General features: G+C 33.1%; 3 protein-coding genes across 8 annotated transcripts in view; all 3 read right to left on the bottom strand.

The window, feature by feature from the left end:
• LOC142619924 (uncharacterized) overlaps window positions 1-24,340 on the bottom strand; it is a 100,701-nt gene that overhangs the window by 67,900 nt on the left and 8,461 nt on the right. The gene's annotated exons all lie outside the window — the stretch shown is intronic.
• On the bottom strand, window positions 894-6,300 carry LOC142619925 (uncharacterized). 3 transcript variants are annotated; one of them, XM_075793312.1, is made up of 6 exons: window positions 5,541-6,299; window positions 4,449-4,625; window positions 4,135-4,269; window positions 3,886-4,001; window positions 2,939-2,974; window positions 894-2,267 (listed from the first exon to the last, which is right to left on the bottom strand). In XM_075793312.1, the coding sequence occupies exons 1-6, from the start codon at window positions 5,680-5,682 to the stop codon at window positions 1,080-1,082; spliced, it is 1,794 nt and encodes a 597-aa protein (XP_075649427.1). In that variant the 5' UTR covers window positions 5,683-6,299; the 3' UTR covers window positions 894-1,079. The 3 variants fall into 3 exon arrangements, with proteins under 3 accessions (XP_075649427.1, XP_075649429.1, XP_075649428.1); XM_075793314.1 differs by having other exon boundaries at window positions 4,515-4,625; window positions 5,541-6,289; XM_075793313.1 differs by lacking the exon at window positions 2,939-2,974 and having other exon boundaries at window positions 5,541-6,300.
• On the bottom strand, window positions 8,208-19,927 carry LOC142621129 (TMV resistance protein N-like). Of its 2 annotated transcripts, none has more exons than XM_075794441.1 (10): window positions 19,802-19,927; window positions 19,077-19,102; window positions 18,222-18,752; window positions 13,015-14,110; window positions 12,618-12,893; window positions 11,631-12,522; window positions 10,888-11,544; window positions 9,623-9,818; window positions 9,117-9,495; window positions 8,208-8,605 (listed from the first exon to the last, which is right to left on the bottom strand). In XM_075794441.1, exons 3-7 carry the CDS (start codon window positions 18,722-18,724, stop codon window positions 10,898-10,900), a joined length of 3,414 nt encoding a protein of 1,137 aa, XP_075650556.1. In that variant the 5' UTR covers window positions 18,725-18,752; window positions 19,077-19,102; window positions 19,802-19,927; the 3' UTR covers window positions 8,208-8,605; window positions 9,117-9,495; window positions 9,623-9,818; window positions 10,888-10,897. The 2 variants fall into 2 exon arrangements, with proteins under 2 accessions (XP_075650556.1, XP_075650557.1); XM_075794442.1 differs by having other exon boundaries at window positions 10,888-11,485; window positions 11,632-12,522; window positions 19,802-19,926.

Genomic DNA, 24,340 nt, shown 5'->3' with positions numbered 1-24,340 from the left:
AGATCCCAAACATGAACAAACCATAGACTGTGAGAAGCTTGTTGCATACATCTTAAAACAATATAATTTTTCAAGGTAGAGGTCTAGAGAGAGCAGCTTCTTATGCAATATCATCCTTGTGCACTAAATCAACTCAAACCCTGTGTTGCTATTGTGAAGATTAGTTAACCCTTCTAAACTGCAAACATTTTGTAGGAGTATAAAATTGAAGTTTTAAACAGTTTTATTCTGACATTAGTTGGTAGCTTAAACTTCACATAACAAAAACCATGTGTACTATCGCTATACTCTCAGATCTCCAACAAATAAATGCCAAACTGGCTGCTGTCAGAGAAGCTCTATAACCAAGCTAGAAGCCGGGGATTTGATAGAGTAGTAATCCTAGCAAACAAGAAGCATGCCAAAGCAATAGTAGACTAGACTACACACAACCCCATGGACTGGCTTAGCACTAATAATAGCAGACATGGACTTCAAGAGAGTAGAGGGCTTCCTTTTTTGTAACTATATGACTAAACATGCATCAGGAACTTTTGTAAACCATTGTGAGCATGTTTTATAACTTTTTTTTTTTATCTTTTCTTGGTAGTTCAAAGAAAAAAAAATGTGAGCTATAGTCCACCTGCCCCCTAAGTTAAGATTCTAAAGGTTACTTCAAAAGCTTCACCACCCTCTTTGATATCCTCTTCATACCTAGTCTTGTCCATCTCACAGTACAGATTTTATTTAACAGTGTACAAACTGCCACGTCACTGCAATTTAAGGGGTGGGACTCTTTGAGATTGTGTGGCAAGTGTAGCTTCTTGTGCCAGGGTGTGGCTCAAGAAACAACTTTTGAGAGATGACAAGAGAGATTGAACTTGCCCCCAACATATGACAATAGACAAGGCAGTGTCAAATTCACAAGTAATCTCTTACTAGACCCGTATACTTAAAATCTTTAAAACATTGGAAAATTCCAGTAAACAAAGTAGCTACATTAACAATAATGTGCAGCTACAACTAAGTATATTGAAAGCATGAAGAGCATGTCCAAAATGCTTGGAAGTATCTTTACTATCATCATAATAAATTTGTCCTCAAGTTCCATCCCAGCTTGATTTATCGAGCAGCAAAGGGCATGACCTGTCTTTTTCTAGCGGCATTTGGAAATAAAATGATGACAAGTCTTGGATGTTAACAATATCATTGACATGACTCAGGGTTCCTCTATAGCTTGAACCATCTAGGAAACCTTCACTCTTGTCTTTGACTAAAAAGCATGAATACGTTCCTTCATTTCTGGGAGACTGAAAAGCATGATTGACAGGTGGATGATGCCTCCTTGAGGAACCACTTAATGATGGGCAATCCCATTCTAAATCAAAATCAAGTCCAGAGGAAAGGAGGACACCTTCAAAACCAGTATGATAATATCTCTCACCAAAAACCTTGCTCATTATATTGAGATTATGAGGAGAAAAGAAGATGCTGCTATCTTTGCATTTAGTGTCATTCTTGGGATCTTCAGCCAGAGTAAGATAGTCTGGTGCAAGTGTTAGAGCTAGAGGAAAATGGTTAAAGTCAGCATTTATATCTTCCTTGTCTTTAACTTGTTTTCCAAAATCAAGGTCATTATAGTTGGCCGAATAGGACCATGGGAATGAAATAACTTTTGGAGAATATGTTGACAGGAAGGATGATTCACTCAACTCTTTTGTGCCTATCCTATCATCCAGAATGTGCTGATGATAATCACCCAAGGAACTTGATGAAGGTGAATACACACTCAGCTCTGTATTTTGACAAGTATTAGAAGAGTTTCTTTCCTCTGTACTCCTGCCAAAGTCCCAACCCAGAAGAAGAGGATTTGACCCACTTTTAATCAAACATTTTTTTGGATAATGTAAGTCATCCAGTTCTTTGAGATGATTATATGCAAGAGATCCATATCTTTTAGATTGAAAGCCATAAGTGGAATCACACTGAGTGCATAGAACTGGACTTCTTCCTCCTACTTCATAATCGGTTTCTCTCATTTCATACTCGAGACATGCTATACTGGCATCGATTGGGGGAGTGTAAAAATTTGAGAGAACCCACTCTGGTGATCTATTCAACCAACAAGACGAAGGACCATCATCCAAGTGTGAAACATGGTCAAGTTCCATATAGTTCTTCACAGGCATATGACTTAATTTTTTGAGCTGACTATGCAATTCCAAAGAAGTGAGAAATTGAGATTTGGTATCAATATCAACTTCCCTTGATTTTGATTTCTTAAAACCCTGCCAGAGAAATAATTATTCAGCTTAATCACCAACACCAACACCCACACCCAACACTAACGCCAACACCAACACCAACAGAAGAAGTGACATCCATATGGAAAGCAAAAGGAACATACGCTTTTTTTGTTGCTCTCAGGGAACAGGCGACTGAGAAGCAAAGAAACAAAATCATACCTGAGAAAATTTCTACAAGTCCATGAAATGAGGCTAAAATAAAATGAGAAAACTTATTAAATGGTCATGTGTCTAACCCCTTGGAACAGAGTTCTTCAATATGAGGATATGATGTCTCTACAACCCATTTGCGTAATTTATGTCTCTTTTTAGAAAAGATTTCTCCATGCCCATGCTAGCCCCCTAAAAATAAAGACTCGCAAGCATTTAAGACTATACAGCAAAGCATTGCACCAGCATCTCTAGTTGTGAGATTTGGAAGTGGAAAAAGATTGTTATAATCTACCTTAAACAAGCAATAGAACTCCATGGGATTGCCAAGGATAAAATAAATTTTGGAATTTAAAAAAAAAAAGCTTAATAAGTTGAAAAAATCTATATTTTTTTCATCCTTTCCTTCCATGATATTAGCTAACAAATAAAGCATACATAACCCCAGTATTCAACACATTGCTATATTTCTCAATATTTTCATGTATGCAGGCAGCATATACCTGCTGAGGTTGTATAAGCTTCCGGTGAATTTCCCTCTGCCAACCAATAAAAAAGTCAAAATATCATTTCAAAGTTCCGGATTCCAAATCCACGGGATATATTGCAAACTGAGCAAGTTTATTAGTGGTTCTAATTTGGCATCGTCATTTACAAAATGAGAACATTAATGAGGATATTATGACAATGTACAAAAAATCATGATTAAAGATACTACGAATCATGTAACATTAGATTATGAAGCAGAACACTATAAAGCGGTGGTGAATATTTTACTTAAGAATGTTGAAGCCTAATAGTGTTCTCTCACCTTTTAAAATACTAAAATCACAAATTCGTCTAACCCAAGCCTACTAAAATAGCATTCCTAGATGGCTTTCTAATTCTATCCATGTCAAATAGCCCCCCATAATTGTCATAGTGCATGGACAGCAATAGATATGAATCACCAGGAATCAACTACCAAGAAGCAAGTGGTCAACAATGAAGGAAGCAGCATTCAACTCCTACAAAGCATTAGCATTATTTTAATATTTTTGCTAGGGTTTCAGAATACCAAGTGATTTCCCTAAAAGTGGTCTCAGGACAGTACAATATAACCTTTTTTTTTTTTTTTTTTTTTTTTCAGTTTATAAGTCAGTATAACTGCATTTATATCTGCCATTTTTAAAGATGTTAGAAACGATAAGCCAGTGCATTTTGGACATCAAAAGAGGAGCTATTTCACACCACACTAAGAGGTTATAATAAAATCACAACAAGGGTGTAAAGTTTAGATTTCACGTTCAAATAAGAGAGAACAATCTCCATTTATTTACAAGGAAGATTACTGTAACATTATTCAAAAATTAGGAGCAATAATTTGTTGTCATAATTTTCTTCCCTTTTTATTGATAGAATAAACAAGAAAGAAACACCAATCAGAAGCATACCACTTTACAGCACACACCTGATTTCTTTGATGCCCCACCAAGAGGTGACAGGTGTGAGCTAAAGTTACTAGGTGTGAAGCAAGCAATGAGGAATTGAAGTCCTTACAGCTAAATTTGACACAGTTTGGGATTCCTGCATAGTACAGAGAAAGCAAGTAAATAATCATGTCCAGACAAGTGCCTTTAAGAATGGGATAAAAAATAAATAAAAAATAAAAAAACGAATAAACCCAAATTGCAGTTGAGATGCATTTCTGAAAATTTACCTCCAGAACAGTCACTAATTTTGAACTTCTTTGACTGGTTTTCTTCTTTATGTAATGTATGGGATTGGTATTTGTGGCCTGCATTTTCCTTCAATTTCTTAAAAAATGCAAATTCGGAAGTTTTGGGGTCATCGGCTGCATGTCACATTCAAATGGAATGGTTAATATTTTCAAAACACGAGTTCCAATTACTTTTGATTGGTACCACTAGAAATACAACAGAATTATGAAAATAGAGCCTGTATATATTTAAACATTTAGCACAAAGAGAAACAACATTTTTACTTCAAGAAAAGGAAAACAACAAGTTATACCAAGAACCCAAGGAATATGCAGCTCCAGAAAAGCAAAGCAATGTATGGGCAGCGGTAGAAACTTACATCTCGAACTCAGTCTTCCTTCCAATGGAGTAGAAGAAGCATTTCTTCTGCAACTTAAGGGAATATTGACAACAAGATCTGTAAGCTTTACTCTTTTCCTGCAGCTGATATCTACATGGAAATGAAAAATGAAACAAATTAGTAGGAAACAACAATTTAATTTAAATGATTTTGTCGTGAAGCAGTATGCCATAGTGCATAATGGTAAGAGCAGTGGAAAAAAATTAGAGAAATAGGCCCAAGCATTTGCCTAATAACATTCAAACAAATAAATTGTACAAGGGATAACTATAACACATCCATAAAAATTCATACAAGAAATAAAATCCAAAAAAAGAATCATGATGTATATGCCAAAGAGCCCATGTCAAATCTGTTGATTAGCGTAAGAGAATGCATTTCAATAACTAATATGAAAATAATACTATGCATAAGTATTCAAGGCACAAAGAGTAATTCTAAGACTGTGATTGATTATCTATCACTTTCATATGGATCCATCACTTTTTCACTACTCACATCCTGCTACATTAGAATTATGGCAAAGTTCTAGCACAAAAGGGTGTGGTACTAGATTTTTTCAGGCATAAAAGTCAAGCCTTGGTGCATACATGCTTTCCACCAAAATCGACAAGTCACAGTTTCAAGTTTAGGAATCTACCTCGGGATACACCTTTTTTATTTATTTATTTAAACTAGTATTCTAGGGCATGAACAACAACAATCTTCATTTTGGTGAGTCATTTAAGCCATGCATCAATATCAATGCAAGCAAGAACATGAAATGGGCCAGTTAGTGATACGCATTTTTGTCTTTGTTTCTTAGTGCACCTCATTCTACACTAGTTTCCTAATTTTTCTCTATGAAATTTCTAAACCCTATTTATATATAAATCCATTTTCCGTGCTAAAAAACTTTCCTAATTGAAACTTAGAACTTGTTAATTAATCTCAACTGGAACAAATTTGAACCAATTACACGAAGAAAAAAAAGAAATAGAAAAATGAATGATTTAGGAGAAGAACCTTTGGTTGATTGGGAAGTTGGACTTGGAATGCAGAAATCGGAGCTCCGAACTCCACGGAGACGACGCGGTTGTTGTGGTAAAGCTGCTCCGATGATTGGTGATGGATCTTTACGAGTAGTTTTGGAAATGCGTCGCTTCATTGTGTTTCAGATACGTAAATGAAAAAAGCCCTAAGACTATATATATATAGACGGGTTTGGGGATTTTCTTTGAGGAATTGATGATTTTTGGTTGTACAGTCTGGATGTTTATGAAAGAGTGAATGAGAGCAAGCAAGGAGGAAAGTGATTGGAATTTGAGGGGAAATTTGGGCGCCAAAATGGCACGTGACTAGGAGGCGTGACTCGTGAGAGACTACTAGATCATTTTTGTTAGGTAAAGATTAGTTGTTGTCTATTTGGGATTAAAATCCCTAAAATCTGAGCAGCTAGCACTTGGTCCAGAAAGAAAGGATGAGGCTATGAGGTTTCTGTGGCAAGGAGCAATGGCAAGGTCCGACGGCGAGGTCCAGCTCTGTTCCGGTCAGTTTTGGACCTCTCTATCTCGTGATCTCTCTCTCTGTCTCAGCTGAACTAAAATGGATCAGAGACTTTAATTTCATGGTTTAATTTCTTGGGTTTTGCTTGTTTTGGATGTTGGGTGTTCTTCAGATCTCTCTCTCTCTTTCTTCGGTTTTGCTTGTTTTGGATGTTGCTCTGTTTCGGTCACTATTCCCCTTAATGTTTTCCCTTTTTTTCTTTTTTCTTTTTTTGAATTAAAAAAAAAGAGAGGTTGTTTTAGGAGCTCTAACGGCAGCTACTAACTGAGTTGTAACAGAGTTTTGCATTGACAAAAATTGAAAGTTAGAGGACTGAAACGACAAAACTCAAAGTTAAAGGACTGAAATAAAAAAAAATGTAAAAATTAGAAGATCAATTTTACATTTTTGCCTTTTTGTTATTAGAATTTTTTGTGTGAAGAGTTTAGAAATTTTATTGTGATAATATGGAGAGTTTACAACTAGGAAATTTAAGTTTTTTTTTTTAATTATATATATATATATATTTTTGTATTTTTTATGAGCTCCAATTGATGTGTGCACCTGGGTAAATTTATACAATCTTTAAGGACTAATTTCTTAGGACTAGGATTCCAATGAAGTTTCGAATTTCATTAAGTTTTTCAAAATTGCTTAATCAGATGGAAACTTGTTTTTAAAATTTTTTTGAAGGGTATCCACACTAATTGAGAAAGCTCAAGCCATTAGGAAGATGTTTCAAGATTATACAATAATGTGGTGTTTGGTATGAAAAAATTCACATTACTTTTGACATCCAGATTACTAGGAATGTAGCTATTTTTATATTTGATTTTAATGAAAATCTCTTAAAATTCATAGGAATATGAGATGATAATATTTTGTTTATTCCGAAGAATCTTAAATGAATTATTTATTTTTCCTATTCTATCTTTAGATTTGAATGTTAACTACCAAGTCTTTAAAAAAAAAAAAATTCCTCTAAATAAATAATGAAAAACCAAATATAAACTATTAATTATGACAAATTCATTAAAATTATAGTATAACATTTCAAAATGACAAGTATAATACAAAAATAACTATTTAAATTCTCAAATGTTTTTATTCTTAATAATAATTTTTAAAAGAGTTTAATCCATAATAATTTGCTTTATATTGTATCTTAATTGCTTAAATAATAAGGAAAAATGGTTAAAATTGTCAATTTATAAAAAATACAATTTTCTTTAAACTTGAGAATTTGGATTCTCGCCTGTTTTAAAGAGAATCCACATTCCTATTGAGAGAAGTTTAAGGGGAGAATCCAGATTTCGGATTCCCTAGTGTGATTTGCAACCAAACATGAGAATTTTTAAACATTTCTAAGAATCCTAAAACATTATTCCGTACCAAACGCCACATAAGTGAACATTACCAATTATGAGCAATTTAAGATGATATTTTTTTTAAAAGGACTCTCGGGATTCTAATATGCCTATTTAAGTTCAAGCAACTTTAAGGCTATATCTTTAATTTCTTTTGTTCATAGTCGTGAATAAAAGGATTAATGAATTGCAAAATTTAAGATTACCAAAACCGTTCCAAGTCTATTGAACTATATAAAATGGTACGTTGCTCAAGTTTTGAAGATAACCTGTAAGTATATTTTTTGTAAGGACATTATTAATGTCTACAAATATATAACCACAATCTACTATGCTTTCCAAATTCTTTAGGGTAGGATCAAAAAAAAAAAAAAAAACTCTTTAGGGAACTCTTGATAAACTATGTTCTTGCCATTTCATGTTGTAAATCATGCATCCACTAACCATCGTCATTAACTTTTACAAGAGATTTATCAATAAGAACCCCTAATGGTAAGGGCCAAGATAATCCAATATTTCTACATGATTTTCATGTAATCTTCCATTGTTTTCTATAATCATGATCATGTTAGAGGCAAGCATTCAGTTGTTCATTATAACTTAGTGTTTTCAATAAAGTTAATAACTCAATTATTATATAAATAAAGTAGGAGTTCAAGTGTTCAAATTTTGACCGAAAATTATTCAACTAGATAAGAATTTTTAATTTTTTTAGAAAGGTAGATAATCTTGATTGACTAATATGACATCTGCAAGCAAAGTTCTAAAAGATACATGGAACTAATTCTCTCCAAAAAACTTCGATTTTTTTATTTTTATTTTTATATCAATTTGAACATGACAACTAATTTTTGTAGTGTAATATAGTTTATGAGAAGACATTACTTCTAAGAATACTAACAGAGAGAAATCCCAAGGCTTGCAGGCTTGTCTTGCAGCTTCAATAATCCTTGCTCCTTCACACAAATACAAAACAGCTGCTTTCATAGAAATATAGAATCCTTAACGGCCCAGCTGAAACAATAGCCATGACCATACATCTATCTCTATTTTTACAAAAAAAAAAAAAAATTGAATCCCCTCTCCATTTCAGGATTGGTTGCCATTTGGAAGACTCCTCTATAAACGTCTGGACTTATTTTTCCACTGTCAAGGCTTTAATCTGAACTGTTAGCTAACCTGCACATAGAAATCAAACGATTACTTCTTTTTTTTTTTTTTTTTGATAAATAAAGGCAGCAATGCTGCTCCACAAGGCAATGGAATATGAGACCACTCGTTGACGGAGGAGCTCCACCAATGAATGAAGAGGACCATCAACATCAACAAGCATTTATATGTGACATTAACAGAAATCAAACTATTACTATACACGACCACATTAGTTATGGACAGATCTAACCAAACTAGATTTCTAGATGACAAGAAGAAATAAGAAAGCATTTTAATAGTTCCAAACAAATAATACCCCTTTTTCATACTTCAAATTAAAGCAAGCCAAATTATACGTAAAGGACAACAAGGAAAAATATAAGAATTAGAATTCTAGTTTATTCATTTTGAATTACCTGTCAATTTGTCATACCTTTTCTTACCAATCAGCTTGTGCTTATGGAATTCTAAATTGAGGACAACCCATATGCATAATTTTGAATGGAAAACATGGGACAAAACAATAAATTAATAATACCTTAGGCAGTAAAAGCTTTCCATTTTTGATCTTTACTTGCTTTCCAGCACATGATTTCTACTGCCTTTAAAACACCAACAAAAACCTTTTCTTGCCATTCCTTTTTTGGTAAATTGAAACAAAGGTGTCAAAATAGCACAATAAGAAAAGAGTAGGAGTTCTCTGTTTGTTATCCAAACTAATGTTCATAAAGACTTAGGGGCAATGGTTGCCAGAGATCAAGGCTCTGCCAAAACGTCCGTCTACCTGTCAATCCCAAACATTTGCAAATTGCTGAATGTCCATCACCACAGCCTCTCTATCAGGTAACTCTGCCACCTCTTTGTTGCTTCTAAGAATACTAACAAAGAGAAATCCCAAAGCTGAATCTTCAACAATCCTTCATAAAAAAAGCCAATAAAGCTGTTGTCACAATAGAATCTTTAACAACCCAGCTAAAACAACCAGCCACAGATATGGACCTCTATTTTTACAAAAAGAAACTGGATTGCCTTTCCTTCTCTTACCCTTGTAGCTCTCATCCAACATGGTTGGTTGCCAGTTGGAACACTCTCTAAAGGTGTGGACTTGCTTATCCTGCTGCTGTGGAGGCTTTTCTTTGTTTTTGAACTGTTAGTTACCAATGACAACAAAAAGTAATTTTACAATACTTTGACCACAATAGTGATAGACAAAGGTTCTTTATTCACTGTTGCCTTGCTCCTATAAGTCCGAATAGACCATAAATTAGAGACAAAAGACAAAAAAAAGTACTTTAAGTTCTAACAATGGCCCCTGATGCCCTTCATACAGCTCTTCATCCAAGCCTGAATCAAGTAATGCTGAATGAAATCCGTTCTCATGGACAGATCAAACAAGCTAGATTTCTCTACATGACAAGGGGGGGAAAAATCTGGTCTAAGCTTTCAGCTTCTTGGACACAAAGGACATAAGTCCTCGGATGCCTTCTCAATTAAGGTTGTGCCAGTAAGATCAATAAAAGACCTACCAGCTTGGCTTCTACAATTCCTGGTATGCAACATCCATTTTCCTTTTTCAACAAAATAAGACCCATACTTGGAATGAGGCTTTATGAGCTTGTGACCAACACAAACAGGAATTAGGAAAATTCTCTCAGCATCATTATGGCTATAGAGTTTTCAAACAAATATAGAATTCCCTCCGAAAGTATCTTTGACTAGGACAATTGCCACAACTTTCAGAGAACCTAAGCAATTTCATTGAACATCCCTTTGGGGAAATCCAATAAAATTGGAACCATATGCATATAATTGGATATTTATAAAGGTGTAGCATCAATTAAATAAAAATGTAACAAGGGGAAACACAAAAGAAAAGAAAGAAAAATATAACCAACAAAATACAGAGGAAAAAGATTTGTCAAATTTAGATGAGATTCAGATAATATGCAGGTCTCACCCATGCCTTTGCAGAAGCGTCACATGGGATGATCAGGTGTAAGATGTTTTTTCTAAGGTCATTTAGAAATATTACTATTCAATACTATCTATTATTCAGTATTTGTTTTTTGGAAGAAAACAACATGAGATAGAACAATAAAGTAGTATGTTTGGCAACCAAAACCTACCAATTTTGATGTTTACTTGTTTTAAGCAGATATATTCTTCTGCATTTAAAAGGAATTTCTTGCCATTCTTTGTTCATTATAGTCAAACAGCTAGGAGTCTCATTGACAACTCTAATCAAACATAAGGTGGGCAATCCATTAATAAATGTACACTGAAGAGAAAATGATAATGCAATGACTTACATGTAATTGCTTAGCTCTTCACCACATTCCTTGTACTGACTTCACTCCTCACAATATTTAACGTGGGCCATAAATTCAGGGACTCTTTCAAGCCCTCATAAGGAATGATGCTGTTGTTGCTACACTGAACTACATTATGGTTGAGATCTTCAATGTCTTTCTTGTATACCACACGCAACCCGCATTTCTTCACCAAGCTTGAACCCCTGTTTCTAATTTTAATTCCAATCTCACGGAATCCATTAGCATCATATTCCCACAATGATTTTTCACCCTTCTCCAATAAGTATTGAGGAAGCACATACGACAGCCAAATATGATCTGATACAGCAACAAATCTATTACAAATGGTTAGATCAAAAGGCATATCTTTTCCATTGGCACTCAAGTTGTAGCAAGGGTCGTGACAAATTTGATGATGTGGAAGAGGACAAAATACAATGCAAACAGCAATCCCAATCCAATCATTACACAAATGAGAAAAAGGTTCCATTATATTCACTTCATTCCCCATACATTGATGGCTAAACCACTCTGGAATTTCACTTCCAGGAAAAACAACATCATATCTTTCCCCACGATAGTTAGGAGAGAGTCCCTGAAACATACAAAGCATGACCCTTAGAACTATGAGAGAGAGAGAGAGAGAGAGAGAGAGAGAGAGAGAGAGAGAGAGAGAGAGAGAGAGAGAGAGAGAGAGAGAGAGAGAGAGAGAGAGAGAGAGAGAGAGAGAGAGAGAGAGACCTGAGTGGACTTTTTAATCACTGAAAAAAACAAGTCAATGAATCGTTGATTGCCAGTCAGTTTGCTGCAATTTGAAAGTCCGAGTTTTGGCTCAAATGAAGAATTTGGTCTCAACAGATCTGGTACCGTTTCCAATGAGGAGCAACCAAATCTAGAAATAAAACCTATATTTAAAGGAAGCTTTGGAAAGGATTGAAGACTCGCGCAATTATCCACCTTCAAATCATTCAGACTAGATAGTTGAGCGAAGCTTTCCGGAAGGCAACCAAAATTATTTCCACTTAGATCTAACTGTTGTAAAGAGAATAAGCAGGCAATATCATTGGGGATTTCCTTGAGATTGCAATTACTTAAATTCAATTTCCTCAAAGAAGACAAACCAAATAGAGAAGACAATAGCAAGCCCATGGATTCGGAACTTCTCGACATTGGATTAAAAGGGAGAAGCTGAAATCCACCAAAAGCTATTTTTTTCAAAGTTTCAAAAATAGCACCAGAAGAAGGCATCTGTCCGTTCACATCAACACTTTCACCACGCCCCAAGTTCTCTAGTAGTTTTGAGCAGCCGCAAAGATTGAGATCTTTAAGCCACGTCATATAAAAAAATGTGCTAGGAAGAGACATAAGATTTTTACAATCCCTTACATTCAATGAAGCAAGGCCACTCAAATTCCCAATTGATGTGGGTAGTTTTGTAATAGCAGTGCCATCAAAGTGAAGCTCTGTTACACGTCCCATATTCTCCCCAAATTCTGGAATTGTTTTTATTTTTGAGCAATCAGAAAGAATAAGGATCTTTAGAGACTCTATCTCAAATTTTCTTGGAAGACTTTTGAGATTTTTACAACCTTCTAGATTAAGAATAGTAAGCTTTTTCAACATCTCCCAGTACTGTAAAAAGCCATAAACAAAATAATTTTTAGCTTCAAAAATCTTATAGTTTAATGAAACTATTGAAAGAAAAATTGTAGAAGGGTAATTATTACCTTTGTGTCTGTCCAAAGTCGTTCAATGTTGCTAAAACACAGGTGAAGTTCAATCAACTTATTTGGTAGGAAACTTGTTGGCAAATTTTTTGAAGGGTATCCATGCCAATTAAGAAATCTTAAGTCATTAGGAAGATATTTGGGATCATACATGAGGTGAGAATCTTCAATTATGAGGAGTTTCAAACGATTCATCTTTGAAAATGATTCACGATTCCAGTGTGCCCCTCCTGTTCCTAGAAACGTTAAGACGATGCCTTGAATTGCTTCTGTTCCCTAATAATCATGAACAAAGTGGATTAGTGAATTGTAAAATGTATAATTACCAAAACTACTTTATGTTAAACTATGTTGAATTAGTTAGGTATATTCTTGGGTTCTTTCAATAAGCTCTTACCGTATTATTTGTGAACACATTGTCAATATCTTCAGACAACCACAATCTACTACGCTTCTCAGGTTGGTCTTCCGGACACTCTTTACGGACTATATCTCGACCCATTTCTTGGAGTAAATCATGCATCCACAATTGATTGTCTCGCAACTTGATGAGAGATTTTTCAATAAGAGTACTTAATCCAATTTTACGGTGAATCTCAAGACAATCTAATATTCGAATAACAGTTTCTTGATTTTTATGATTAAAGAAGCATGCAATATTCAAGAAAATTTTCTTCTCTATTTCATGTAGTCCATCATAACTTATTTGAAGTACATTGAGAATTTTTCTTTCAGGAAATTCTCTAAGCCTATCTAATTCACTTTTCCATTCAGAAGTACTTCTTCCGTTCATGAGGGAACCCAAAACCTCAATGGCTAAAGGAAGGCCATTAGCATAATGTACAAAGGCTTGAGATAGCTCTAGATAATCTTTAGTAGGATGCTCTTTGTCAAAAGCTTTTGAATTAAAAAGATGAAAAGCTTCATCATTACTCAATACTTCAGCCTCATATATTCCATCTACTTTTTGTGTCTTTAGCAACTTCACATCTCTTGTTGTTATGATAACTCTACTACCTGGACCTAACCAATCATGTTTTGCACCTAATTTGTTCAACTGGTCTAATTCATTTACATCATCAATAATGAGAAGAATCTTTTTGTGACGTAACCTATTCTTGATCATGTAAACTCCATTATCAACATCTTTTACATTCACGTCTCTTAGAATCAAAAGATCATCCAAAAGTTTTTGTTGTAACTGAAGTATGCCATATTTTTCGCAAACTTCCCTGACATCAGCAACAAAACTACATGCTTCAAATTGATTAGAAATCATACTGTAAACAACTCTTGCTAGAGTTGTTTTACCCATTCCTCCTGTTCCCCTAATTCCTATAATGCGAACACCATTTGACTCTAGAGCTAAATGTGACATCAATTTCTCAACTCTGGAACTTGTTCCTACTAGTCCCTCGGTAGCTACAAAGAATGTATAACTCGGTTTATTTATTATCTCTTTGACAATATTGTCAATAACTTCTGCTTCGGGCCTACAATGAGGAGGGAATAATAAATAGTGAGTTTGAACCTCCCATGAAAAGACCCAAATTAGAATATTTTGCAGATATATAGCATTTAGTATAGTTGATTAAGACTGAAATCCCAACAAATAAATGTATATACAACTTATAATGCAAAATCAGAATGTATCATTTTAATTTAGTTTCAGTCCTTAAGAAACCTAGGTTTAATTTGAGACATATGCACTATATACTCAATATTATAAATCTGAATATTAGCTGGATTAAAAAAAAAAAAATCTTATTTCATGCTACCTATGTTTCCATGTTCGGATGGGTTTGGAATCTGATAAGTTTTTGACCTAGGATAGTATAAGCAACACCAGGAATTTTTCCCCATTGTCAACAAAAAGAAAAAAAAGAAAAAAAAAAAAAAAGAAGAAAGAAAGAAAGAAATTTTGAATGTAAGATTTGCTTTTATAACACAATGTGTTCTCTTAAAACAAAAGTTACTTAGGGTTCTACTTAGTTTAATTGGTAAAGTTTATTATCGTCAAATAAGAGATCTTGAGTTTGCTCCCTGTTTAGCCCTAAAACCAAATGGTGTCTTAGTATGATGATAAAAAAAAATCATTAGGAGCAAATGTCATATATTAAAAATATATACAAATAAATAAATAAAAACAAAGGTCTCTTTGTGTTCCATTGCATTTAATTGAGTTAAATATTGCCCATATGGAAATAATAAATGTCTTATAAAATGTTGAAAAGGTGAAGAACAACTTTGGCTGAAACGATAACTTGTATTTCTTTATCTTTATGACAATTGGGACTTGGGAGTGTAGTTATTTTTTTCTCATAATTGTTAGTGGGATTTTTTGTGAGTAATGCTATGTTCACAATATTTCATAACAAATTTTAGGTGGGAAGTTATTACTCGTTCTAATCTAAGCCCACCACTAAAATAAAGGCAACTAGTTGCAACTTGTTGCCTAGGATATATTGTGAAATTGTTGTTGTGAATGTAACATTTCATTTTTTTTTGGTTAGTATTGCCCTTGAACGTAGGCATAGATTTTATCAAATTATGTTGACATTTGTGTCTAGTATTGCTTACCTTTTTATTTACACGTTTTTCACAACAAATTAGTATTCAAAGTAGAACTTCTACTATTACAACAAGTAACTTATAATGAGTTTACCCAGATTTTTTTTTGACAGCTCTGTTTCCACATATAAGTTTGACAATTTTTTTTCTCTCTCTCTCTCTGAGAATATGATATTAAGTAGAGCAGCCACAAGAATTTGTAATTGCTTGAGCAACTGTACATTTCAAATTATTCATGCAATAAAAAATTGTACATGAAGCAAGTATTTTGGTTAATCTTTTCATGGTTCATCTTTTCAGGGCTCCACAAAGTCCAAGTGCATCTCAAATTATTGATGCATAAAATATGTTCAGTTTTACATATACTATTGGTGCGCACTAGCAGAAGTTCATTAAAAGTTAGAAATGTTATGGAGGAAAATATTTCACTTATATGTTAAAAGAGTTTTGTAGCTCAATCAACAACTCTTGATGTTTCCAATAAAAACATTTAGCGTTCAAATCTCCTCTCTACTACAGTAACTTTTGAACTATGAAAACATAAACATTTCACTTTTATCATTAAATTGAATAATAAATAGGCAACAAAAATAAGATAAAAGAAATTTAAATTACATTGTGAAAATTGAATGTATTTAAGTAAGAGAAAGGAATGGAAAAGAATGGAATGGAATGGAATTAAGTAACCTTAATTGGATGTTTTAAAATAAAGAAATGGAAAAGAATGAAAATGAATGGAATGTAAGTAATCTTGTTTAGGGGTAACATGAAGGGAATGGAATGAAATCATTTTATGACAATATTACTATTAGACCTCCAATTTTAAAATAAAGAGTTGAATATATAGGGGTATTTTGGGAGTTTTAGTAAAAAATTTATTAAATCTAATTTTATTCCCTCTCATTCTCCCAATTTCGAGGGGAATGAAAATTTGAGGTTTTAAGGAACTAGAGAAGAATGAGTGTTCTCTTCTACTTATTCTATTCCCTCCTACTTAAACTTTCAAACAAGGGAATGGAAGTTCGTTCCCTTTATTAAATTAAAACTCCCAAATAAGGAAAGTAAAGAATATTCTAAAATTATTCTTTTTCATTCCTTTCCATTTTATTCCCTCCTCCCAAGGCCTTAACGACACAAACTTTTTTTTTGAGAGAAAGTTTACGACATAAACTTAAAAACTATGATATATAGATGATTAAAGTAACTTGAAATTCTTTGAACTTTTAATAGTGTAATTTAAAATAGTATTTAAACGTGTTGAAGATTTGATAATAAAGTTTATTTTAAACCAATATTTATGAATAACTTTAATATACTTATTATAGAAAGTCATGTAACATAAGCACTTTGTGCGACATATTAGGCTCTTATGTAGTGAGCCACAAGGAACATATACAATGCGTATAATAATTAACACAACTTAAAAAAAAAAAAAAATGTGGCTATTTTATTTTTTCATAATGTGGCTATTTTATTAAAGAAATTTTATTTGGCTAAATTAAGGCCCTCACAACTATGTCTATAATTTTAATCAATTCAAATTTAAAGCTCTTTTTTAAATAGAATTTTATTTTGACTAATTATAATAACGGTGTTTAATTCTATTGCTACTTTATTTGTAATGGTTAGGTTTTACATTTGTGTTGGCTAATTCCCGTGTTAAGTTTAATAAGTGTTAGAGAGAGTTGTATTTAAATAGTTTGCTTAGTATCAAGTGAAGGAGTAACATTGAAGAAATCAAGCATGAGAAGACTCGTTCGAGTAAACTTCATACAAAAAGTTTACAAACCCTCAGCTTGACATTCTATTGACCCAAACTTAAACAAGTTTTCTCAATTGTGATTTTAGTAAGAAGTTAACTATCTTTTCTAGTCTAACAACTTAACCTAATTTTTCAATATAATGTTACTCCTTGACCTAGAAAACTATTTAAAGGGAGCCTTCTTTCACTAAAGCCTATACAAAAAATCCTTCCCCATTCTTTTACAACCTTTAGCCTAATTTGATTTATTGCAAAACCACAAAAGTTGTTAAGCATACTAGTGTGTTCATTAGTTTTTCCATCCAAATGCTTCTTTAGAGCATCAAAGTTCTGATAATTGAAAACAAGTTCATTCGTTGAGAAGTTTTTTAGAGGAATTCTAGAGTTTTGCAGCAACGACAATGGGAGGTGAATTGGCTTTTTATTTATTTTATTTTATTTTTACTTCATCATCAAATTTGTGTGATTTTTACCATTTTCATTGCTTTTAGATTTTGGTGATACTTGTAGCGGTTGTACACAGTAGCAGAGTCAGAAAATTTTTTCAAGGGGGCTAAGCTAAATATATATATATATATATATATATATATATATATAAAATAATAATAATAATAATAAAAATCCAAATAATAACATACACGCACATATTTATTTATTTATTGCTTATACATGAAATGTTTGTAATTTTGATTTAACATATGATATTTTCTTACATTAATAAAAATATTCACATCAAACAAGTGTTTTTACTTTTTACATCTTTGCAACAGATCAATTTTTTAACTCTGAACTTATATGAAATTTGATCACGGTCAACATGTTAATCCATTGTCCATTGTTTACGCTATTGGTTTCTAAAATCATATTGTTTAGTAATTATGTTTAGTATTATTATATAAATTTAAAAAAAAAAAAACTCTTTTATTATTCTTATTTTTTTTCTCCCACCTTCCAAAGATTGAGATTTATTTTGAATCTTCTTATTTAACAATTTTAACCTTATCATATTCTATACTTTAAATTTAAAACTATTTAATGAGATATTTCTTGATAAATTAAAGGATCAAATCATCAAATCTTATTTCCTAAAAAAAAAAAAAATCAAATCTTACTCTGTTCAAAGTAATATAAATTACCTATCATGTATAATGTGGGCGGATTTAACATAAAATATATTATAGTCAAAACATCATATTGTATGATGTAATTCATGGTATATATATATAGGAAGAGCTATTTGAAACATTTTTTAAAAAGTCAAACTACTTTACCTATCTTGTGAATGCCACCCGGAGAGATTGGCCACTTCACTCAAAGCGGCTCGCCAAGTTTGCACCTTCTCTGTGTTCCCCTTCAAACGTTTTTCATGCTTAGCAAAAGCTTGTGCAAAAGTTCCCTTCTGATTTCGTACATCAGATGGGTTCACTTTATAAAATATAGGTAAAACGGTCATTTTCATCTCTTTCATGCATCGAATGATCTCTACAAGTTCATCCAAGCACCATGTCGAAGATGCATAGTTTCTTGAGAGAATAACAATAGCAAATCTCGATTCTTTTATTGCTTTCAATAGTTTTGGTGCAATAGATTTTCCTCTCTCTAGTTTTTCATTGTCTCTAAAGGTAGAAATACCCGAACGTTGCAAAGAAGCATATAGATGGTCAGTAAAACTATTGCGCGTGTCCTCACCTCTGAAACTAAGGAAAACATCATATATCCACCGTCTTGAAGAGGAAGATGATGATGACAACAGTGAGGCTCCTTGAGTACTCATTGAATCCAATGGAAATATGTTGGTAAATCTTGAACCACAATAAGGATAAAAAATAAATTAGTAAAAAAACAATTTGAAGGATGTGAGTGGAAAGTAAAATAACTAGCTAGGAAAGAAGAATATGATTTAACGTGGATTTTTTGAGAAAAGAAAAATAAAAGAGATAGATGTGTCTGAAAAGTGAAAATTTACAAATTTAAGGAGTTGCAGCAGTGGTTATAAAGCTCAAAAGCTAGCTTGAAATAAAGCGGCCTTCTCTAACCTTTTCTTTTTCTCTTACTAACTAAATTGATTATTCTTGAAAGCAAGTATTTATTTCCCACTAACAAGTTTGAACCCCTTTTTTTTTTACCTTGGTCTTTTCTTCGAGAAATCTTCCTGGCAAAACAATGACCAAAAAATATTTTTAAATGTAATGATTATTCGTAATATAAATATATACACACAGGATAAACTCAATTATTTTTAACTGAAATGATAAGACTACATCCTTCCTCCACACATCCTGAATAGAATCAGGTAGGGAGTTCTTATTACAACAAACAAATTAAAGGATCTGAGAGAGGCAGCAAATTTAGCTAAAGCATTCGCCTCCATAAAAATGAGAGTTGGGAGAAAAGAACATTTTATAAAAAGAAGCTTTGACATCAATTATAAAATGTTTTTACCAATTCAAACTATCTACCATGTCTCTTTTAACTGTAGGAGTTACCAGATCAAGCATGAGGGGATCAGTCTCAAAACCCCTTTTGTTTTTTGAACTTTAATATGTGAAGAACTTAAGTGTGTTCAGCAAATAGACTCTTAATTAGTGTTGCTACTCCCTTACTCTTAGTACAAGAATGCAGGAAGTTCAATATCCTAATGACCCTAGTGGCTACCATCAGTTTGAAAGGAATAAATCGTAGCATATGTTGATAAATCTTGAACCACTAAGTAGTTCCATTGCAATTTCAAATTGAAGTAAAATAAATTAAAAGAGCACAAAAAAAAAAAAAAACCTTCGTTGTGAATAATTTTTTTTTTCTAGGAGGGAAGTAGAAGACATGGATGTGTGCAAGAAAAGTAATAACTTACAAATTTGGAGAATTGCAGAAATTGGTTGTTGTGAAGTTCTATAATAACCTCTGGAAACAACGCTTCTGGATACAGTTCTAATTTATAGAACAACTTTTTGCTTTATACTAGAATTTGTTTTTGTTCTTAGGCGATGCTCTCAAAAAAATAATTCCAACCTTTTCTTTTATCTTAACTTATGCTCAAAAGCAGCTTTAAACAAAGTATGTGTGCAAGTGGCCCTTTCTTTCCAACAACGACAACAATTATTTTTAATATTTCTTTTTCTTTTTCCTTTGTCAAGATGCTCTCTCTTTCCTCTAGGCATCTTCCAGTCAAAAGGATGACTGGAAGTTCTCAAATTGATTAAAAATAAATAAATAAAAAAAGACCCACGAAGACTTCTTTTCTTTTGGCAAAATAGGGTATGCAAGCGGCCATTCCTCTTTTTTAACTGTAGGTATCAGATGAAGCATGAGAGGGGATCAGTTTCCAAACCCACTTTTGTTTTTTAAACATTTGAATATGTCAACTTAATTAAGTGTGCCCAGCAAATTGACTCTTTGTAATTCCAACTTAGTTGTTGTCTTGCCTTCTCAAGAATTAATAAGTTTATGGGTTCCGATTCTTCACCTGTTATCGTTTGTTGATTTCCCAATCTTTAGAGCTAAGCTTCTAGATTTTTAACGGATAGGATTGTGTTTATTGGTTTCGGATCTTTAATCATGGAAGAACTTTGGTAGATGCGCAAGGTAAAAGAAATAACTTGTAGCCAATGGAAAAACAAGGAAGTCATTTAATAGTTCCAAACAAATGAAACCCCTTTGCATGCTTTAAATTAAACCATACCAAATTATATGGGAAGGACATCTAAAGGAAAAATATGAAATTTTGAATAGTTTACTTGCTTTCAAGGAGATTATTTCTTCTGCTTTTTAAAACACCAACAAAACTTTTTTTTTTTTTTTTTTTTTTATACCCATTCTTTGTCCTTTCAAGTCAAAGTAGGGTGGAAATTTATGTTAGTGGGTTTCGTTTGTGTTGTGTCGAGGTAAGGGTATTTTAATACATAATTCAACCCTAACTAGAGACGGAATCGTGTGTGGACTAGGGTGAACCTTGTCCCCATTCCTCCTCACTCCCAATTTTTATAAAAAAAATCACTACTATATATAAATACAAACAGAACAGTTTTGCAATTGAGCAGAAAATTTTATTCTGGACCCCACCTCTCCAAAAAATTTATAAATTGAGCCGAGAAACACCAAAACAAAATTATGATATCCCTTTTTGATTTCTGGATTTGTGATTTTTGTTTGTTTATTTTATGGTTTGTCTAAAGGATTCTTTAATTCTTGGGGTTTTAAACAAACAAAAATGCTAACATAACAAATCAAAAAATCCGGTCTAAAGAAAATTGATACCAAGAAAGCAATCATAAATCATAAATAATTAAATGTAAAGGGTAATGTGTGTTGGGTACTGTAATTGATCAATATTGAAATCAGTGATATTTTCATTGAAAATACCAGAAAATACCAACTACTTGAACTATAAGCCCTTGGCTAAGAGAGGACCTAGACTAGTTATTTTTGAATGCCTTTCCTCTGACTTTGCTGTTTTAGGTTCTTTAACGTGGCACATGGGATGAACTTACGCAAGTAAGAGCATCCACATCAATGGATGTAAAAGTTTCTAAAATAAACATAACTACCAATTTTACACATTTTGAACAAAAAAACACCCACATCAGTGGGTTTAAAAATGTCTAAAATTTGGTAAATCCATCCCCGAGCTACAGTAACCTTGTATATTAACACGGTTACTGTAGCTCGTTTATCCCATTATTTTATCATTTCTGTTCGCTCCTTTTTTTTCTCTCTCCTTTCCGTGCTCAACAAACCCAGCTAAAACTCAACTCCTCATCTTCTTCTTTTTCCTCAGATACACACAAACACAAACTCACCCACATACAAACACACCCACACAGAGATACACTTGCTCAAAAAAAGAAAAGAAAAAAAAGAAACAGAGATACACAAACACAGAGCCGCGGATCGTGATCGGAGCTCGCGGATCGTTGATCGGAGCTGTGGATCGTGGATCAGAGCCGCTGATCGTGGATCGGAACTCGGAGCTCGTGGATCGGAGAGGGAGAGTTGATCTGAGATGGAGGATCGGAGAGGGAGAGTCGATCTGAGATGTGGATCAGAGAGGGAAGGTCGATCTGAGAGGTGGATCAGAGAGGGAGGGTCGATCTGAGATGTGGATCGGAGAGGGAGGGTCGATCTGAGATGTGGATCGGAGAGGGAGGGTCGATCTGAGAGGTGGATCAGAGAGGGAGGGTCGATCTGAGATGTGGATCGGAGAGGGAGGATCGATCGGAGAGGGAGGGTTGAACTGAGATGTGGATCGGAGAGGGATTTGAGATGTGGATTGGAGAGGGAGAGATGGGTGTAGACAGAGAGAGAGAGAGAGAGAGAGAGAGAGAGAGAAATCAGAAATGAGAAATGGGGAGAGAGAGAGAGCACGCGCGAATTATATGCAGCAGTTGAGGGAAATAATAAAAAAAGTGAGAAAATTGATTATTTAATTAAAAGAGAGGGTAGGATAGATTAACTGATGTTGGTGTATTGTAAAAATGGATGTGTAAAATAGAAAAAGTGGGTTTTTAGTGTAAAAGTGGATGTGTGAAATGAAAGAACTGATGTGGATGCTCTAATTTACTCCTCATTAAGAAAAGAAAAGAGAAGAAAGAGTAAAGTTCCTTTTTAAAATTTTTTTTATTTCTTGAGAATAAGTACTTTAGTGAAAGTTTGTTGACAATTATACTTTACACATTATGCGTTGACTTGAGGAAAAGAAAATAAAGATTAACTTCTTGGTGCCCAACTATAAGTCCTGTTTATATTGCTTTTTAACAAACTATAAAGTTCTATCTGTATTGCTTTCCTTTTATGTCTATTCAAAATAGAGATGTCACCATAATGTGTTATGCATAAATGCTTATTAGTGGAATATGCAAACTTTATAAGTAATTCATCCTTTAATTAATTTTGTTTAAGCAGTGTGTAAATTAGCTGAAGAAAGGGTACAAGCAGTACATATTTACTCAAAAGTGCTTGAAACAATGCGGCATTCCAATCTGTTATGTTTCTCTTACTAGACTAACTATTTATTTTCCCACTAACAACAGAACCCCTTTTTATTTTCCTTTAAAAAGAAGTAGGTGTGCAAGTCACCCTTTTCTTCCAGGAATCGTCCTAGCAAAAGCAAAACAACGACAACAATTATTTTTAAATGGTAACGATTTTATTTTAATATACATAGAGGAAATTATTTATAACTAAAAAGATAAACCCATCCCTATGTAATTGATTGATTAAAGGGTTAAGGATTCACGAATCAAAATTGTTGTGGGTCAAGTCAACAAATCTTTCTTTATCATTTTCTTTTGTCAAGATACCATCTTTTTCTTCCAGCCATCTTCCAGTCAAAAGGATGACCGGAGGTCATCAAATTGATAAAAAAAAAATTAATAATAATAAAATAAATAAATAAAGACCCATGAAGACTTCTTTACACACTCTGCGTTCAGGAAGAGAAAAATGGAGAGAAATACTATTTCTATAATAATTTCACAATATTTTAACAATAAATTTTAAGTAGTAAGTTGTTAAAGGTTATTATTGGTTGGGTAAAAAAATAATTTCAGTGGTAGGTTCAAATTCTATTTAGAATCGATATGTCATCGTGATATATCACGCATAAATGCTTAGTGAAATATGCAAACTTTATGAGTAATTCATCTTCTAAATAATTTTGTAGAAATAGTGCGTGAATTAACTAGAAGCAGTACATAATAATTACTTTAGTTTTATTGGTTCCAATCCTTCTCATTGAATTGTTGGTTGATTTTCCAATTTTTAGAGAAAAGCTTTTACACTTTTACTAGTCGTAGACTTATGCAATGTGTGGAAATAAATAATTATTTTATAATTGTAATATAATGTATAATTTGTTGAACATCATTTCTTCTCCCCTAAAAATTAAACAATTGTTCTTTGGTCCAATTACGTCCACTTCGTTCTCATTTGGTCTACTTCAGTCCACTTTGGTCCAACTTCGTCCACTCAGTCGATTTCAATCCCCTTCGGCCCATTTTAGACTAATTGGACCTTAAATTGATGTGTGTGTGTGTGTTATTTTTATTTAAATAAATTATTCAAATTCTCCATTCTCTTCTTCATTTTCTTTTGTCAAGGTAACTTCTTGGTGGCCAACTTTAAATGTAGTCTTATAACTTCTTAGTGGCCATCTCTAAAATAAAGTCCTGTTTGTATTTCTTTTCGACAAAACTATAAAGTTGTCTTTGTATTGCTTTTTATTTTTTTTTTTAATTTTTATGTCTATTCAGAATCGATATGTCATCATGATTTATCACGTATAAATGCTTAGTGGAATCTGCGAACTTTATGAGTAATTCATCCTCTAATTAATTTTGTAGAAGCAGTGGGTGAATTAGCTAGAAGCAATACATAATAATGACTTTGGTTTTCA

The sequence above is a fragment of the Castanea sativa genome, chromosome 12, assembly GCF_040712315.1.
Source record: "Castanea sativa cultivar Marrone di Chiusa Pesio chromosome 12, ASM4071231v1".
Taxonomy (NCBI): Eukaryota; Viridiplantae; Streptophyta; class Magnoliopsida; order Fagales; family Fagaceae; genus Castanea; species Castanea sativa.
This window is presented reverse-complemented; position numbering and strand designations above follow the sequence as displayed.